Raw genomic sequence first — 19,623 nt, 5'->3', positions numbered from 1 at the left:
GAGAACATTGAGTCCAAAAGTTCTGATCAAACGTTCCCATATCATTCCCCTTCGGTCACATCGATCCGAACCCCAAAGCATATGACGACTGTTGGCGTCCGTACAGATAACCATGGGCTCCGGGAGCTGCTTAATCAGACTTTCCAACTCTTCATATTGTAAAGGTTCAGTGGGGGGTAGGTAAAGAGAACAGATGTGCATGGTTGAGCTGCCCATTCGTATGGAGCAGGCCACAGCTTGTAAGTTGGTGTTCACAGTTATCAGTCTGTGAGGAATCCTGTTAGTAACATATATACACACACCTCCCTGTCTCCTTTCATCATTGCCAAAAACATCATACCTTGTGTAATTCGGCAAGTTAAAATCATATTCATCTGATGGAAGGAAGTGAGTTTCCTGTAAACAGTAAACATCACATGTTTGGGTCATAAGGAAGGGTTTGACAGAAGCCCATTTTCCAATCAATGCTCTACAATTCCATTGCATTATTTTCACCATGGTGTAGTATGTGTTTGCCTCTAGAGTTTAGAGAAGTTTTTTTGTTTTTTGTTTTGTTTTTTTGTTTTTTGTTTTGTTTTTTTGTTTTGTTTTTTGTTTTTTGTTTTTTGTTTTGTTTTTTTTTTGTTTTGTTTTTTTAAAGAAAAGAAAAACTAACTAGCTACTAGTGAATATACTATTCACTCCAATCAGTTGTCTGATGCCGCTTGTGAAATATCTACCCATGACTGCTTTCTTGTCATGGGTTTGTCCCCTGCTCTTTCATTGGATATGCCTGCTCTCACAAGCGGGGGAGCGGGGGGGATGGTATCTGGACAAGCAGATACCTGTGGTTTGGTTTTGCCTTTTCCTCGTCCTAAACCCTTTTGCCTTTGTACAGTCTGCCATTTGGCAGCATCTTTGGTCTTTTTCACTGTGTCTATTGTCTGTGTCAAGTCACATGTCTGAATCATTTCGTCTCCCTCATCTCTTTCCATGGGTTGCGTAATTTCATGAGTTTTCCTCGTATCATTCACCTCCCCTTCATCACTGTCTGTTGTAGCATCTCCCATTGTCTCATCACCTCTCGATCTCTGTAATACATCCCTCTGGGTTTCCTTTACACGTACTGTGTCTGTTGTACTAGCAGCACCTTTAGAGGTACTTTCTGTGATCTGCGACTCAGTCAGTTTTTTGAGCAATGTCATCATCTCATCTACCTTCTTCTCTAGCTTTTCTACCTTTCCTTTCAACTCCTCATCCTCCTGCCTTCCAGTAATATGTGGAGTGCGCACAGTGGCAGCATAATTTCTGAGAACAGGGGGCTCATGGCGGTCATCATACAGTTTCCTGGCTTGGCTGAAAGATACCTCCTCTTCCACTTTGATCCTACATATTTCTTTCTCTTTCTGCCATGTTTCACAGTCATGAGATTGACACCCATGATCAGTGCGTCGGCAGTTGATGCACTGGGGCGTGCATTCTCCCTCATGAGGCATTTGTCCACAGTTTAGACATACCTTGTCTTTAGTGCATCGCTCCTGAGCATGCCCAAATTTGCCGCACCGGTAGCACAGCAGGGGGTTTGGTATATACGTGTGCACGTGGTATGTCACATAGTCCATTTGCAGTTTTGTTGGGCAGGATGGTCTGTCAAAGGTAAGTAGCAGGGTTGGGGTCCCTTGTGTTTGTCCATTCACTTTCCTGGTGAAGCGCTTTGCTCCAACAACCCCAAAGTCCTTTAGCCACTGGACCACCTCGTCCTCGCTAAGTTCTTCTAAGTCATATGCACGAATAGTGCCCCGTGATGTGTTCAGCCTTTCATCTTTCAATACTTCACAGTCCTCATTTGCAAATTTCCTAACTTTCAGAAACTTTTCAGTTTGGAGAGCATGTTTCGTTTTGACGAGCAAAGATCCATCAGTCAAAAAACTAGCCTTTTCCAACTTGTCAACATCCCCCAGGACACCTCTAACACCTAACTGCACCCATGGCCAGCCTCTGGATTTAAGTGTTTTCCCCGAGAGGAGTTTGATTTTGAGGTACGACCCGGAGTTTTCATTGTTTCCTTGATCGAAAAAAGATTCATCAGCCCTCACCCGTTTACCGGGCCTTCCCGGCTTCATTTTACATACCGTTGTGCACTGGGATTTTATAAATGATGAACGAATTGAAATTAAACAAAACTGAAACCAAAAACTTAAAGATCCAAGATGTCTTCCACCGCCACGTCACCACTAGAAAGTCAATCAGCTGTTCTTGCCACGTCCTCCCCGCAAGAAATCTGAAGCAAGAGTATAACCAAATGTGTGTTGCCACAGCCCACACACAAGAATTCTGAATGAATTCTTATATCAACATATGAAGCAAAAGCTAAGCTGAAGCCAGAGTATCGGGTTGCAGTTGGGGCAAGAGTTGGGGACTGTTTGTTGTTGACTTGTTGGATGAAACAAATTGCAAATACAGAGGACTCGGCACTGAGTTGCCTTTTAACCTTCTCGTATTATCGCACACCTAATATTCCAAAAATCAAGGTTGCATATCCTTTAAAATGCGATATTCGCCCAAAAAAATACACAAAACTGCACAAAACGAACACGCCTTTGTACCTATTGTTTATTTTTGTCGTTCAGAAAGGGTTTGTCTCACATGCACAATATATGTCTCTGAAGTTCATTAGTAGCCGCAGCTAATTAAAATATTTTGAAATTAATGCTAGAAATGCTTGCGCAGCAAAAACAGATGTAAATGAAAATGATATTCCCACGGTGGATATTCCATGCATCATATTTCTTCTTTATGATTCAAGTATCAATCAAATGTGTCACATGTTTTATGCACTTCGAGCTTGAAGAATCCAAGCATCAAACCGAAAGGAACTAAGGCCTCGGGACTTATATTTTTATAGGTTCATCGCCTTGGGCGTCAGTAGCGGCGGAACACCTTCCGGGGGGCATAGGCGGCCGAACGGGGAGGGCACCGGGGCACCGTGCCCCCTTTGATTTTGGCATTTTAACATTAGCCCTATGGGCGTTGCATGGAAAGAATGGGACCAAAAGTCGGCAGTGCCCCGGTGAAGGTGAAGGTGTTCCGCCGCTACTGCCGGGGGGGGGGGGGGGGGGCACTGCCGATTTTTGATCCCATTCTTTCCATGCAACGCCCATAGGGGTAATGTTAAAATGCCGAAATGAAAATTGAAAGGGGGGCACGGTGCCCCGGTGCCCTCCCCGTTCCGCCGCCTATGTTGGGCGTAACATTGAATAACGTTTATTTTTCACAAAACTTTTCATGGAATATAAGCAGCGAGACTTCCCCATATTTCTCGATGACATACCCGAAGTCCCGAAAGTAACTTCTTGGCAATACGGTCAGTATAGGACGGCACGGTGTAACAAATTAAAATGTTCGCCGTGGAATCTTCTGATAAAAGAGTTCAGTTCGGCACCTCACTGTATTTCTTGACTCGAGACAGACGAGAGATAGAGTCAGTCCAGGAGAGTGACCGAGAGCAAGAGAGACTGGGTCACATAGCGAGTGACCGAGCGCGAATCGTCGGTGGGCTGCCGAGACTCGGCAGAGACTGACCAAGACCAAGACCGACCGCGACTGAGACCGAGACCGAGACCGAGACTAGAGTGACGAAGACTGACTGCCCGACGGCGGCCGGCGCAGTCGTCGACTCCAAGTAGAGGTCGCCTCGGTCGTACAAGCTCTGACATGGCCTACAGCGGCTGACACTGTTACACACGGTCAAATACCAAACGGATAGCAAAGGCCAACCGTTCATCGATAAAAATCGGATGGCAAGTGGACTGAGTCGGACTGAATGTTAAATCAAATGTACGAGGTACGGCGTTAGGATCGTGGAGCTCACAAACAATATCGGTACATCACACTTTATTTACATCGAACAACTCATCAAAAACAAATGCAGAATGCTTTTGGCAGCACCCCTTAATAAGGCTAGCCGTTGGGTGTTGCCTTAATTGAAGCGTCAATGATGTCGATGTCACGGCCTTTTACCATATTTGCAGGGCAGCAGGTTCCAGTAGCCTGAACTCCCGGCGCAATACTTATAAGCGGCACGCAAATCCAGAGAAACAGAAACTACTACAAATCACAGAAAAACTACGACTATGATACACGGTATTCAAGGCACTCTGATGGACGTAGAAATCTGGAGCTTACACTTGTGCAAACTGCGCATGCACAATACACCTCTGGATAAGTTATCTAAGCAATATCAATGCCTTGCCGCAATACCAATGCTTGATCATTCCAGTATAAAGCGCCGTCAAAATGCCCGGAATATCAGGTAACAACAAACATACTTCTTTGGTCCCGCGCCCACAGAGCATAGTAAACACCTGCGCTGTACAACGGCTGCCAGCTTCTTGTGGCCTGCCTTGAGACGAACAATCTGCGTTCGCAACATCCCCAACAGATCTCTGACATTGATATACACTAAAGCAAAACGACTATAGCAACACAACAGAAATGCACTAGCCACTGCACCGTCTCTTTTCAAATATGCCCGAATCTGGCCAAGTCGAACACGTCAACCAATGGCCGTCCCCGCGGCCCCGGCTGGCCGCGGCACCCTACAGCGGCCCGACACGGTAGTAGTGCGGGGTGGGTGCCGGCGTGCCCATCCGCTGGAAGGTCTGCAGCGTGCGCAGCTTCTTGGCCTGCTGGCGCTGTCGGACGCAGAGCAGCAGCGCCAGCAGCAGCGAGGCCATCAGCACGGCCAGCAGCACGCCGAACGACAGCAGCAGCCGGGACGAGGTCATGCACAGCAGGCGGTCGTCGGAGAGGTACGACTCGCCGCCGCCGGCACCGCGAGACGGACGATCAGCGCGATCTGAAAGTCAGCGACGGGGGGAAGTCACAGAACTGCGATGGAGAGGCGGGGGGAGGACGGGAGTCGAGACCTCGGTTAGTTGAAAGGCAGAGGCAACAAGATTTGGTTGCTCGTTGCTTGGTTGGCGTTTGGTTTATCCGAAGAGTCGTGAACGTAATATTTTATCGATGCCGTGGGTAATTATTAATTTATGATTCTCACATAAACATCACATTGTATGTAAATAGTTTGCGATATCTGACCCATTAGTTTCTGTTCAACATCCCTCACTGACCTGCCGGCGGCTCCTGGGAGCGCAGTCGGGTCGGTACGCCCTCGATGCCCGGCGCCTGCACCTCGGCAGAGTTGAACACCTCAATCCTGTCGACGATCGTGCTTCCCTCCTTGATCTCCATCTGTAGCGTTCTCAGCAGACGGTCAATCTGAAACGGCAGCCACAGTCGTGAGCTCAGCGAATACCAATTAACAGCGTACTTCACTACATTTTGTACACTACTTTTCAAGTTAGATTGGAATTAAGACGCTAATTCAAGTTTATTTCTATAAATAACCGTACAACCACATCGTGAGTGTAACTACACAAACCTAAAACCTACGGCGTTTAACCCGCGAGTTGCTGGGGGGGGGGGGGGCGTTAAACGCCCCCACTTTTTCGCCGGGCCATAGCATAAAAACGGCGCGCCGCAGGCGCGCCAAATTTTAGGTACCTGTAGGGAATTGATTGAAGTTTATTGTGACAAAGTTTCAAAAAAATCGGTCGGAAATTTTTTTGAGATATCGAGGTTTTAGTGACGTCATGATTTTTGAATTTTCGACCAAAAACGGCGTATGTTCAAAAAATCATATAAAATCACAGAATAGACATACAGACATGCCGTAAACGCCATTAGACTGCCAATACCATGAACAATCAAATGACTATCTTCGATTATTGATTATCGTTCCGCATTTTCCAAAATCTTGAACTGAATCTTGACAATTTCTCGTGACTACTTAACGACTATGATACATGCATTTCTTAAATTAAACTTTTTTAGCCAAACACGTACACATGTGATAAAATGAATGTCACCATCGTGTTCTACGCCCCAAATTACCCATAAAACATGTGTCACGGGCTGCGAATATCAGTTTTGATTTTCGGGGATATGTGCCTACCCGGTTGACCTGACCTTGACCCTGACCTATGCTTGACTGACCCCTACATGGAGCTGACACTCTTGTAGGCCTTATACGATGGATTGTGCACCATTTTGACAGAGTTTATAACGAGAGGCGCCCATTGCGAAGCCCTGAAGTCCATGCTACTGAAAGGCCGATTTGAGGTGTTTGACCTGACCTTGACCCGACCTGTGACCTCAAAACTCAACTTTAAAGTACTCATCTGAAGCGTCTCGTCGCGCTCTTTCGTTTGCCGCCTCGTGCGTTTCGCTGCGCCTATTGGTTCTCGAGTTATCGGCTGGGGGCGTTTAACGCCCCCCCCCCCTCCCCCAGCAAACGGTGGGTGGCGAAATACCCCAGCAACTGCCGGGTTAATGTCCTTTTCAGGATAAATATAATGAACATTGAACAATCCCTTGCAGCTCCTTTGGGCAAGTGAGCAGCCAATGGATTTCTCACCGGGTAGTGTCCGGCGGCGCGCAGCTCGGCGTCGGTGACCGGCCGCACCAGACCCAGCCCGAGGCGGGCCGCGCGGCTCGGTCGGCGCCGCGAGCGGCAGTGCCGCCGCGGACACTGGCCCCTGCACACGAGCACCGTGCAGCGCAGGTGCAGACTCGACCGGTCCGGGAACTTGAACGCGTTGAACGTGCTGTAGTGCAGCCGGTGGCCTAAAGGAGGAGAGGGGACGGATGGCGTGGGGTTACTCGGAGAGACGTGACAAATGTTTTCATCCATGGATTATAATAAAACGAGCCTCAGGTCTAAGTTACTGTAACTTACTGACGCTTACTACCTTTGACGATGAAACATAACAGGCATTATTACGTTTAATCGATTACATATGACGGTAAAAGATGGCAACTGGTGATATCGGAACACAATAGGTGAAACTGAAAACATCGCAAAAGGTGTCAGCATTTGGCATTTGCGGATATACCTCAATATATCAAAATCGACCTCCAGGGCTATACCTTTACCATAGTTCCGAATGCCGATCACGCATCGGAACCTCATACCACAGCACAACGTCGTGACTCCCCTCACTCACCGGCGCCGTGCTGCTCGTGCTCGATCACCGGTGACATGATAGCCGAGTCTATGGTGCACCCATCCTCGTCAATCAGCCGCTGAGAGCGCGCCATGCTGCCGTCGTGCGCGCTGCAGTTGGTCACCAGTACGTCCATCGGAGGCGACTCTGTGGGAGCACGGGACGACGGTAGGGTCGGGTGGGTCGAGAGGCAGCCCACACTCAGCGGGAAAGGTGCCATGGAGGCTGTGCTCGGTGTAAGTAATGGAAGGCGGTTCTCAGAGCAGCAAGATGTGGCGGCTTAAATAACTGATTGCATGTGCTCCTTGCATGACTTATGGAGTCTCCACTATTCCTTAAACTCGGTATGGAACTGAGCGGCATTGATGGATAGTATTCATCAGTGGTAATTTTGTTTTTGTTTGTTTTGTTGGGTTAGGCCCTTTCGGTCCAATGAGACCATTTCAGAGCCGGGAGGATGTTAGGATATAGGGGGAGACATTGGTCTGGGCAGGCACCCTAGTGAGTCGCCGGGGCTGAGCCCGTCCAGAGGACAGGCCACCCAGCCCCAAGGCACTCACTGCACCCGGCTACGGGGTGCGCTCCCTCGGGAGCAGCGGTGCCGCTCCAAGGGAGCAGCCCGCATGAGATAAAGTTGCCTGTCCAGCCCGGAGGGGGGTTGCGGCGTGGAGGAGATGGATTTCAGTATCCTGAGGATAGAAGCACGGAACGGTGTGGATCAGTGGTAATGAAGAAAAGCCGAGCCCGTGCTTACCTGATTGGTCGTTGAAGCGCGTCTTGATGACCATGGTGGTGGGGTCGCCCACATCCAGGTGCTCAAAGTACGCGTCGCCGTGGATTCCCTCTCCTTTGAGGATGTCCAGCCAGCAGCGGGCTACCTCCGGCCGCTGCTGCTCCCGGCGCCGCTCATCAGCCAGCTCCCCGTCAGCTGCCGGGCAGGAAAGGTCAGGTCAGCGGCAGGTCAGGTTAGGTGGATGCCGGTCAATTCTGGTTAGCGGCAGGTCAGGTCGGCTAAGTGGCAGGTCAGTGGCAGGTCAAATCAATGGCATGTCAGGTCGACTGCAGGTCATGTCAGCTGGAGGTCAGGTGAGCGGCAGGCCAGGTCAACTGCGGGTCAGGTTAAGGTCGGAAGGTCGTCAGTCTGGACCTGGCAGTAGGAAACTCAACACTTCTGATTCGACCCAAAGCGTAATTGTAAAGTTGCAGAGAGTTTGGTTCAAAGATTACAAGGACATCTGACTGAATGAGAGTATTGAAGCTAGAAGATACAAATTATCAGGACAAGGCATTAAATTGCAATATTTGATTTCCTAAACAGTAAACTATACATAGGTACTTTATGCCCGAGTATCGTCACGCTCTCGCCGTGCACCCCCACCTTCGCTGTAGACGGTGTCGGCGTCCGCCGTGTGCCTCTCCGCCGTGGGCGACGGGTCGTCCCCGGCAGTTGACCGGCGGCCGGAGGCGGCTGAGGGTGACCCATCGGCGTCACCTCCCGCGGGAAGACCAGCGAAGCGGCCAGCGTGCCCGGGCAAACGCTCAACGTCATCCGCCAGCCTGGAGAGAACAGGTCGCAAAGTGAAAATGATGTTTACCGAAAACAAGTACGGTCATCACACAATGTACAGTCCACAGCAGAAGTAATGTGGCGTTTCAGTCATGGGTATGTTCTGCTTCTGAAGCTTAGGAACGATTAGCCAGACTACAATGAAACTTTGAATGTAGCTTATATGTATCGTCACCCTTGCAGCTGCAACTTTAGCTATTGACATCTTCTTTTCGATCACTCCGCATTAAACAATCGCCAGTCAAAGCCAACCGTTGAGATTGGTAAAACCCTACATTACTTTAGCGGTGGGCTGTACGTAAGTATCAGTAATATTGTGCTCTTTAGCTACATAGATGCTGATAACGGCAAGCATTTCAAATTTGTAGCCCAAGCCCCGTTGATGTGGGTATCCCTTCCAGCTATGACATGCTTATTCAGCACCTTTTCTGCTAGCCAAAGAACAAAATCGATTTTCTCTCTGTTCACCGCCTATTGTTTCTGTTCGAGCGCTGGCCAGCTCGGTCATCCGTCACGATTGGCTGGCCCCGGTAGCCGGCGGGCCCGCAGCCACCGCTAGTCCCTCGGGCCGGGCTGGCCCGCACGACCGCTGCGACGGCCGGCCAGCTCCGGGCCTGCCCTCCGGCCATCACGTGACCATCTGTTCAACGAGCTGTGCTGATGGCGCTAACGGGTTATAGAAGGAACTGCTGATAGGAAATAGGATGAAAAATAGAACCAGCATTAGCTGCAAACGGTAGGAAGATATAAAAACAATGCACACCAGATGGCATGACGGCCTAACATGTGCATGCTTTGCACACCGGTATAATGCATCACGGAGCAGAAGTTTATTCAATACCGTAGTAATTACGAGTCGATTGCAGGCATGGATGTGCCGATAAGATGAACCGTATGTCCAGCGAGGCGTGACTGTCTGGGAGGCGCATGTCATCGAATCACTGAAGTGTATCAGCTGATAATGGGCCGTGTGATAACGGAGCTGCAGTCGGGCTGATGGAACCTGTGCTTTGCCACCGGCGAGACGTAACATGACGGAAGCCGCTTTAACAGAAACTGTAGGGCAGATCGCGATGCTCTGTACTATGCTCAGATTTCATTAAAATCTGTGATGACGGTTGGAATCAGTTTCGCCTGACAAGGTGTCAAGGGGATTGCAAAAGATTCCTCAAAAGCGATAAATATGGATAGCCTCATACAAATGCTAGCATAACGAACGATTCATATGCTAGCACATATCAGGCTGTTTGCTCATCAACCATAAGACTCATCTCTACAGCATCTGTGCAAACAAAATCAGCACAGCAAACATCCCGCCTACGAGCAGTGACTCCTAAGAACACCCGTCACCCTCCCTCCCACTGCGGTGACTGACCTGGCGGCCTTGACCAGCAGCGGCCGGGGTCGCTCGGTGACCTCCGGCTCAGCGTCCCGCGGCTGGCTCATGCTCGCCTTGACGACGATCCGCTCGTCGGGGTTGCAGCGGACCAGCACCTGTTCGTCAATGGCCTGCTGCACGTGACGGTCGTACTGCACGTACACCATCATCTCGTAGTGCGTGCTCTCGTTCTAAAAAAAAAACGAACGAATGGTTTACATAAGGGCAAGTAAAAACACGTCAATAACTCGGCAGATGAGAGATGGGGCTAAAAGAACACGACAATAAAACGACACTTGACTATAAAAAGGCATAACAGCTGCCAGGCAATGCGACACAAATAAGGAACAGCTACTGCATTTAGCACACGAAACCAAGCAGCAAATCTCCAACGCAGAAACGTGCATCAAATGCTCGCCGACCTACCTCGTCCTCGACGACCTTGACCCCGCAGTCCTCGACGTTGACCTTCAGTTTGACGCGGCGCTGTCCGTGGCTGTGGGAGCGGCATGTCTGCGGGAAGCCGCGCGCGTACACGAGGCCGTAGAAGGGGTCGTTCATGGCGGCTACCACCATCAGAGTGGACTTGGTACAGGCCACGTTCACCGCTGTAAACGGGGGAGGAAAGGTCAAACTCGGTGGGATGAATTGTGCAAATATTGCAATTAGTAACTATTAGTGAAGCGAAGATCATTTAGTGCTGAAAGGCGGAGGACATCAGGGCCTGAAAGTCGTTACAAACTACAGCTTGATGGCGGCACCGGATGTCCGAGCTGCTACCAGCGCACCGTGATCTAGCTGTCCCTTACAATAGAGATTGGTCACTAATTTTGATCTAGCCATCACATGCCCGATCACTCTTCCAGTTCCTATACTACCACTGTCAATGTACCCCTCCAGGACCTAATCTGCCGTGCTGCCATAGTTCCCGGTACAGCCCGCCCTCCTGGAACATCTCTAGCCCCGTCGTCCGACCGTCTGGGGGCGGCGGAGCGTGTCCACAGACCGCGCAGCCGCACAGACCGCACTGCCGTACCGCACCGCTCCGGCTTCCGGCGTACTAACGGGTCGGCGGCGACGGGCTCGGGCGCCCCGACGTCGGTCCACAGAGCTCCAGCAGCGACAGATGGGCTGCTCTGGATCTGTGACTGTAGTTTTTGGTCTGGTCGAACGATATAGAAATGTTCGGTAGGTATACAGGGTCCAGGAAATCAGTCATTTGTCTGTATCACCTACTGACGCTAAGGATAAACAAAGCATCCGTCTCAAGTCATTGAATGACACAAGTATTACCTCACTGACCAACCATGACCGTAGGGCGTAGGTCCAAGATGTCGGAGAAAAGTTCGGTACTCACAGACAAATTTGTTGGGCTTGGTTTCTCGGTAGTTGGGCTGAGACGTCGTCTGTTCATCAGATGCCGGAGAAGACATAATCTGTGGGAGAAAAAATTATAAATTATAATCAACCTAGGATAAAGTCAGTCAGTACGTCTATCACATTTGTAAGCGTATGTAAGTTATACTAGGTCTATTACTATCGAGATATTCATATGGGGACAAAATCAGCAGATTGTTTCCTAACAAAGGCTTTACGGAAAGCTCTGATAACACATGTCTTCTTCACTGATTCCTCTCCTGTGCCGCGCACATGCATGCACGCACACACACCTAGGCACGAGCGCAACAGTAGGCAATCCGCACCAGTTGTGGCTTTTTCCGGGCCGTCTTCCCACGGTACCTTCCGGCCCGTGTCGCTCGCAGCCCAGTCGCCGGGGCGGGGAGGGGAGGGAGGGGCGACCCGCTACTCCGACAGCGCGAGTCGCTCCCCAGGGAGCGGACAACGGTGCCAAACGACTCGCCGCCGGCCGGTACGACGACGGTGCCAAAGCGGCCCGGGTGGGACGGGCTGCCAGCCAGCGGAGTCGGCCGCCGACCGGGGCTGGCGGTTCGACCCGGGGCCGCGGTACAAGGGCGACAGGTGAGGCCAGCTGTCCCGCTGGGGAATCGGCTGTCGGCTAAACGTTTAAATTACAAGATGACTGTTATGTTTGTGTGCACCTCATACTTGTTCCGTGAGCGTAATACAAACAATTTACAACCGCTCTAGGAAAGACGCAAATACCTATGCTTCATGAGTCCGTCCAGCTTCCGATAGTTATTGGCTCACTACAATGAGTCATGAGGTGACCAATATAATTCACACAGAATCGTTCACATAGCCCAGCATCGTCCCGTGACCTGGTTTTAGGCCTTGTCGGATATCGGGACATCACACTACCTCGAATGCTACAGCTGGATGCTAGCCCAGATAATGCACACATAAAAATATTGACACCGTTAGCGGTGTAATTGCACAGTACATATCTGAGCACTTGAGGAAAGTTAATTTAGTCCCTTCCCCGCTTAAATTACTCGCGCTTCTAAATGAACACCAGGAAGAAGGTAATAGAACACTGTTAGGAGGGTTGGGTGTTTTGCTACATGTAGTGCTACATGTAGTAAAACACCCAACCCTCCTAACAGTGTTCTATTACCTTCTTCTTGGTGTTCATTTAGAAGCGCGAGTAATTTAAGCGGGGAAGGGACTAAATTAACTTTCCTCAAGTGCTCAGATATGTACTGTGCAATTACACCGCTAACGGTGTCAATATTTTTCTGTGTGTGCATCGCTGCCGCTGTCAAGTTCATCTTGGACTAGTAGCTACTATTCAGATTGAGCATTTCCGGGCCTTATCAAAAGACAATGAAACAGCTTCTTGTCATCTGCGTGGCCTGGATGGCTCTCATTTCTTGCGCTACAGAGCAGTAGGCGAACGAACTCTAGCTCAGTCCCAACGATTTGGAGTCTAGGCTGAGTGTAGACGAACGAAGCTCGCTTGATCTGGCCCAAATGCACGCCATTATCTATGGTAACAGAGCTAAAGCTTTCCGTTGGCAATTTCAGAGATTAGCCATTCAAGTAACAGCTCTTCAAAACGGTCTCATCGACAGATATAGGGATCGAACCAGCTTGATAAAACTGGAATCAGAGAAACCGTTTAACGGCCCGCATATTGAAACGCTACAATCGTTTCCCGGAGATTAGAGATAAGTGAAAGCTAAACAATTTGCAAGCACTTTGTCGAGTAGTGTTGGCGAAGTGCGCGATATGAGGCTATTTAAAGGGACACTCCCACCTTAACATTAGTTTTGAGTTGAGATAGCCAAATTGGTGGCCATGGCCTGCAAATACCGGTTTGGGCACTCACAACATCGACAAATGCTTTAATTCGGAGATATGGAATTTCAAACTTGCAGTTTTCGGATTCTAAGGGGCTAGTGCATTGGTATGCCCCCTTAGAATTTGTGACGTCAGCGGAGATCTAACGATTTTTAAATCTTTTACTAAAACGTTTGGTAGCACGCGGTGGTATATGCTGCTTTGCGCGCAACAAATGCCGCACTTTCAAATAAAGTCGCTAGGAACAGCGGAGATCCCAAAAAGTAAACAAAAGTAAAAGTCTAATATCTTGAAAACCGGTGAATATTTTTCGATGAAATTTGGTAGATATTCGTTTTCGCTCTTTCTGAACCGAGCGACATCACTTTCGTGCCAATTCATTAACTTTTTTGAAGGTGGGAGGGTCCCTTTAAGCTATCAGTGTCGCTCACATGGTGAGAAAAGTATGGGAAGTCGATGCATGACACGTGAACTGCCACGGAAGATGCGGTGCAAAAGAAAGAAAAAAGCGAAGGGTGGAAGATTACAAGATCAGGTAAGTCAAATACAAGAGCAAAGCAATAAACACATCACAAACACTGCGAAAACCATTCGGCAATCATGCTGCACCCCATAGTTTCTTTGTTTGAATAGTCCACGAAGACTGCAACGCAATGAAGGAACATAACCCTAGCCCGAGCGACCGCACCAGGAGACTGCAGCGAAACACAGCAGCGTATCCTGAGACTGCAGCAAAACACAGCAGCATATCCTCTCAAAGTGCCGACGAAAATGGAGACTGCAGCAAGACATAGCAGCCTATCCTCTAGAAGTGCTGACGGCACTGGAGACTGCAGTGCCACACAGGACAGTATCACATGCGAGATTGCGAGGGTAAACACTAAACATGCGGAGAACGTAATGCATATGGCATAGCACACAAGATAAGTGTAGGATGTAGCGTTATTGGTGAAGTTTGCAAATTTGTTACAGTCCGATAAAACCTGCAATATAGGCACTAAGCAGCATGCAGGTGTCTCAATCCAGCTACAAACGAACTTCAAGAGACCAATTTTGCGTTGAGGATCAACTCTCGTCGGACCAGAGTGCTTAAAACTGAGCACACTCAATGTGCTCACTCTGCACAGCATCACCACAGTGCGCTGTTTTGCTGTGTTGTCACGGCCGACCCCGCCGTGCCGCGGGTGACCGGGTCAGAACGGCACCGTTGGCGCACGTTCTGCCGCACAACCACACCACCGACTGGGTCACCGGATCAGTCGGGCCTGCCGGGCCACCGGAGGCACCTTTTTCACACCGCACGTGCGACAGACAAGAACACCATCGTGGTGCGTACCGCTGAATAAAAAACACGTGCTACTTGGGCCGGTAACGGTGCGGATGTCGGGAGCCGAGGCGGCTCGGCGGTGATGGTGGTGGCGTCCGCATTGACGGTGGTATCGTGCTTGCCATCTCGACCCAAAACATGAACTTCAGCTTCAGCTTTGTATTTGTAGGCCTGCCGCCGGAGGCGATTTCGGCCGTGGCTGGATACTTTTCCCGGCTTTTAATCTGACGTGGTTGAAATTCAGATGACGATGAACAACCACACACCCAGTTAGCATCAAACTGTTGTATCAATGTAAGATCAGTGGTGCTCGTTGCTACCATTATGCTTCCGGGCCGAGTTGTTTGCAATGTTCGGACCGACACTAGCCGGTAGATAGTAAGCGATTAATAATTTTTTAAGCGATTAATAAAATAGCAGGAGGAAGATAGTAAGTGATTAATTGCAGAAGGAAAAATAGTCCATCTGAGTCTTGAAATGTGACTTAAGTCAGAAAATTAAGCACTTTATTATAATAGATCAGAGAGAAGTGATCCCTGCACTTGACTCGGGTGGGACCGCTCGACTGAGGATGGTCGCCCAACTGGAGTGGAGTGGGCCGACGAGCGGAGGGGGCTGCTCGACCGTGGGGGTGTCACCCGACTGGGCCGTCCCACTCTATGTACTGGGATGGGGAGTCGGGCGGGTCGACTCGCCTGGGTGACGGTGGCTGACAGCAGCAGGAGCAGCGGCAGCAGCCGGGACCGGACACCCAGCGGCGGCATGGCGGCGCCTGGAACAGAACAGCCGGCCGTGCGTCAGCGACTCACAGGAGCGGGACGGAACGGCTCAGAACACAGCCGCTCACACTGCCACAGACACTGCCACGGCAAGTTGTGAGACGACATGGAACATGACTACACAGAGGTTAGCCGAAACAGACGATACATACTAACAAATGGTACTCACAAGATCAACACAGCACTCAATAATAAGGAATGGTGCGCAAGACGACTAAAACATTACTTTTGTTGACATAGGTGTGTGTGTAGATCAGTCGACTTTTGTGTTCATATAGTAAGTAGCACATATGCTTTAAAATTGTAGTGTAAGGCAAATAGCCATTCTTTATTTCACTTTCTTCTCGTCGTCCGAGTGGTAGGTGCATTTACCGTTCACGGAACACTGAACCATAACAATCCGCGAACCGCCCTTCTCTACATCAATAAAATGTTGATCTAGACCGAAGCATCAGCAAACTGTTTTTTTTTTTCGTTTTCGGGTTTTCTTCCCTTTCCATGCCGGTTCGTTCCGTCTCGCCTGTGGGCTCCCACGTTGGTTTATCGGTCGGGTGAGCGGCGGCCCGAGAATTCGCCGCGGTCCGACACCGTTACGATGGCACAGTGCACCAGTATGGGCAGCGCGTACCTTTCCCACCGGAAGCTCTCACGTCGCGTGGTCGCGCGCAGGTCCGTCAGACAGTCGGCGGACGGAGCACGGGCGAGTTCAACGCTCTACCACGCGCCGCGCGCAGCCGACAGCGAGCCGTAATTGGGCGAGCCGAGCCTAAAAAAATATCCACTGCTTCTCACGGGGTGGCCGATGATTATGTTGAATGTAGACTACCAGCTTATTGTCAGTAAATGACAGGTAGATTGCATGATGATGAAGTCCTATTGAATTTCATGTGGATTTTATGACATAGCTCGTTGACCCGTGCATTTAACCTGGTGAGAACCATACTGTACTAAGCGAATAATACGACAAGGAACAGTCCTAATTGCTCAAAGCATTAGCTACAGAGATGACTTGCAATGTCAGCAGCTAGGAAGCAGTTGTACTTCATTATGTTTGGAGGAGAATAACGGGCACCGAAATGGACCAAGCATGTTGGCGTGTATCGCAGTGAACATTCCGTCCCCGGGGCAGAATCACGCGTCGGCAAACTTTAAATGACAACATCCAAACCCTGCTTCTTCAGACTGGAGAAGGATCGCTTTCGGCCTAACGTCGATATTATAAAGGAAGCCATAAGTATTTATTGAGAAGGTTGATGTTATACCTACACTTGCATCAATGTTATGATTTTAAGCATATTAAAACAACCTTTTATGGCGTCATTTGGAAAATAATCATAGAGGGAAAGGATAGAAACATACAACGAAACCAACAAAACTGGAGTCCTGGACCAACAGTTGCACATCAATACTCAATGAGGAATACAAAACAAGCTCAAGTTACATAAAATCCAGATGCAAGCGAACTTATCAAAAACAAGTTCAGGAAAATAAGTAAAAAATCGTGCACATTGGAACCCACTCCATAACACAATCCTAGCGAAGTGAGTCCCTAAAAAATTAATGACTAGCCTCAGTGGAAAACGTAACTTCGTACAAATCCCAAAAGGAGGGAAAAGGCTTCAAGCTTCTATTCGGGCTAACATTGTCAATGTATGCAATGCATAACAACAAGCGCATGTTGGTAGCCGTGCCAACATCCCACGGGAGGAAAGGGGTGCATGTACTGTTCAGCTGGAGCAGTCGAAAATTAAACAGAGTAACGAGAGGCGACGAACGGCATTAAAAAAAAAACAAGTCTTAAAATATTTCAATTATTTTTTCGTTAGAGCAAAAAATGTAAACAGTCAACAGCCTTCATTTCAGGCCAACCGTTTGACCCACAGAGGTCATGGGAAGTAGGAATAGCTTATGAGTTGCGGTTCCACACTCTACAGTCTAAGAACTTTCATTTCTACAGGACCAACAGTGTATTTTCCTCGATGCTGAAAAGCTGAAAATATGATCCGAAAATGTGAAATACATAAAAACAGACCCCATGTCGAGGTCACGACCTGATACACATGGGTCGTGTATCATACCGGTCGATTCGTCTGGACGAGCTGTGCATTAACTACTCGCAACAATCATAATTTGCGTTTCTGAATCCAAAGTTGTGATTCAGGTGAAATTTATATTGTATAGTTGCATTCAGTGTATTGTTATTTTCGTCTTTGTTCAGTTCGGTGTATTATGATTTCGTCTTTTCTTCAGTTCGTTTAATGAAAACCGGGCACTGTCTTTTCAGGAGTTTTGTCATGGGATGGAAGGATCCTGATCTCGGATCCGACGGGATCATACATCAAGCTATGTGATTTGTCGAGAGATCCTTAGGGATCATAGATCCGAGTCTAATTTGCTCGAGATCCATTGAGATCATAGATAATATATTTTTTGTCAACGCAGAAATATAAAAAAATCACTTGCTGCAGCTCGCAAACGTTCTGTTTTAGTGATTTGATGTGATTGCACGTCATAATCCATAGTTTTGTGGCACTCATTGACTTAAAAACACTTCGAAACCTGGGTTCCATTTTTTTTTGCATACGGGATCCTATAGATCCACGTTCTGGGTTTATCATGAGATCCTATGAGATCATAGATCTAGAACAAATCTTTTACGCCGGATCCGGTGGGATCATGGATCCTAGCCTGCAGTTTGCTCTGAGATCAACTGAGATCATAGATCCAGCACTCGGATCCATGCACATGTCTGCCTATAAGAGCTCAACTCACCTCTTATATATCACCGCCTCAGATACGCGGCTCTGCCGTCCTCCTGTCTCCACCAGTCCCGTCCACGCCGTCCGCAACTCTGTGTCTCTCTCCTCTCTATGCGCCTCCTCTCCTTGTGTCTCCGGAGACGTGCCGACAGACGAGACCGGCGTCACGGGCGTCACGAGGCGACTGGCGGGCCGCGGCGGTCGCCGGTAGCGGCACACGGGAGTCTCCGGTTCCGCAGCCCGCCGGCGGCGCTCGGAGTCGGAGCCATTGAGCAGTGCGCGCCCACGGCAGCACGCACCAGTGATGAACGGCTCCACCGGGACGTGCGCCGCTGAGCGTGGGATCGGGAAGAGGTATCATCCTTCCGGGCTGATGGCTCTGTTTCTGCCTCTGGGCGCGCCTGAGAGAACGCCGAGATTCTCACGCGGACAGAGTTCATCGCCCACTATCCTAAAAATATACATGAATGACTGATGAATACCCTGAGGATTATGAACACTAAATGAATTCAAGCAAAATGATCAATTTCTGTACAAATGCCGCTTTCTATGATACCATGATGATACCTACCTTTTTTCATATCATAGCAATCATATTACTTTTCCACCACCTAATTCTTTTCAGCAAAAGGAATTCAATTGGCAAGTTATATGCAATGGAAAGCCGAAAGCAGATGTACTGGACAGGTTTACAGTACAGAGCATTAGAGCAAGTAGTCTACGAATATGTTAAAACAACTACCTATATACCAGTAAAACGCCTTTTGGGCGACCAACGGAGCGAGCGAGAGGATGGGCCTTGCACGTGCGAAATTGCGAGGGGGTACCTCCAACTTACTTGTGCACTGCACCCTACTAACCGGTCTTTAGCGATGTGCCAAATTTCAGCGCAATCGGCCTAGCCGTTCTCGAGATCTGGAAGCGGCACACTGCACGTGCGCACGTGCAAGCGGGGTCCAAACTGACTTTTGCACGGCACCCTACTAACTGGTCCCCAACCGTGTACCAAATTTGAGCGCAATCGGCCCAGCCGTTCTCGAGATCTGGGAGCGCCCCCTGCACGTGCGCACGTGCTGTAGCACCCCAACCTTAACACATGCAGATGAATTATCTGATGGAGACCTAACTGTGTACCGAGTTTCAATTCAATCGGCCCAACCGTTGTGCCGTTATTGAGGTTGCAATTTTGGGGGTTCTTAAAAAATGTCCAACTTTACCACGCGCCACGTGCGGTGGTTGGCAAGAACGCATGGTGGCCATCACACCACAGAACTTTTACGTCCAAGTGGCATTCAGTAAAGAAGACCGCTTGTCAATCGGATGTCCCGTTCCTAAGATATTAGCTTTTGAAGAGCGTCCCCACGGCCGGCCGGCCGGCCGGCCGCTCATACTCAGGATTTTCCCTTAATTCAGTACCAGTATAACGCCTTTTGGGGCGACTAACGGAGCGAGCGAGAGGGTGGGCCTTGCACGTGCGAAATTGCGAGGGGGTACCTCCAACTGACTTGTGCACGGCACCCTACTAACTGGTCTCTAGCGATGTGC

The 19,623-nt window shown here is 49.3% G+C and overlaps 1 protein-coding gene across 1 annotated transcript; it reads right to left on the bottom strand.

The window, feature by feature from the left end:
• Window positions 1–3,864: 3,864 nt before the first annotated feature.
• On the bottom strand, window positions 3,865–18,347 carry LOC122377769. The gene is made up of 11 exons (XM_043358176.1): window positions 18,092–18,347; window positions 15,236–15,312; window positions 11,349–11,427; window positions 10,418–10,599; window positions 9,989–10,182; window positions 8,425–8,603; window positions 7,801–7,974; window positions 7,047–7,193; window positions 6,458–6,666; window positions 5,112–5,259; window positions 3,865–4,837 (listed from the first exon to the last, which is right to left on the bottom strand). Exons 2-11 carry the CDS (start codon window positions 15,302–15,304, stop codon window positions 4,578–4,580), a joined length of 1,641 nt encoding a protein of 546 aa, XP_043214111.1. The 5' UTR covers window positions 15,305–15,312; window positions 18,092–18,347; the 3' UTR covers window positions 3,865–4,577.
• Window positions 18,348–19,623: the final 1,276 nt, after the last annotated feature.

The sequence above is a fragment of the Amphibalanus amphitrite genome, unplaced genomic scaffold (assembly GCF_019059575.1).
Source record: "Amphibalanus amphitrite isolate SeventyFive unplaced genomic scaffold, NRLGWU_Aamphi_draft 000050F_arrow, whole genome shotgun sequence".
Classification (NCBI taxonomy): Eukaryota; Metazoa; Arthropoda; class Thecostraca; order Balanomorpha; family Balanidae; genus Amphibalanus; species Amphibalanus amphitrite.
The sequence above is the reverse complement of the archived record's forward strand: the minus strand, read 5'-3'. Positions and strand labels throughout refer to the sequence as shown.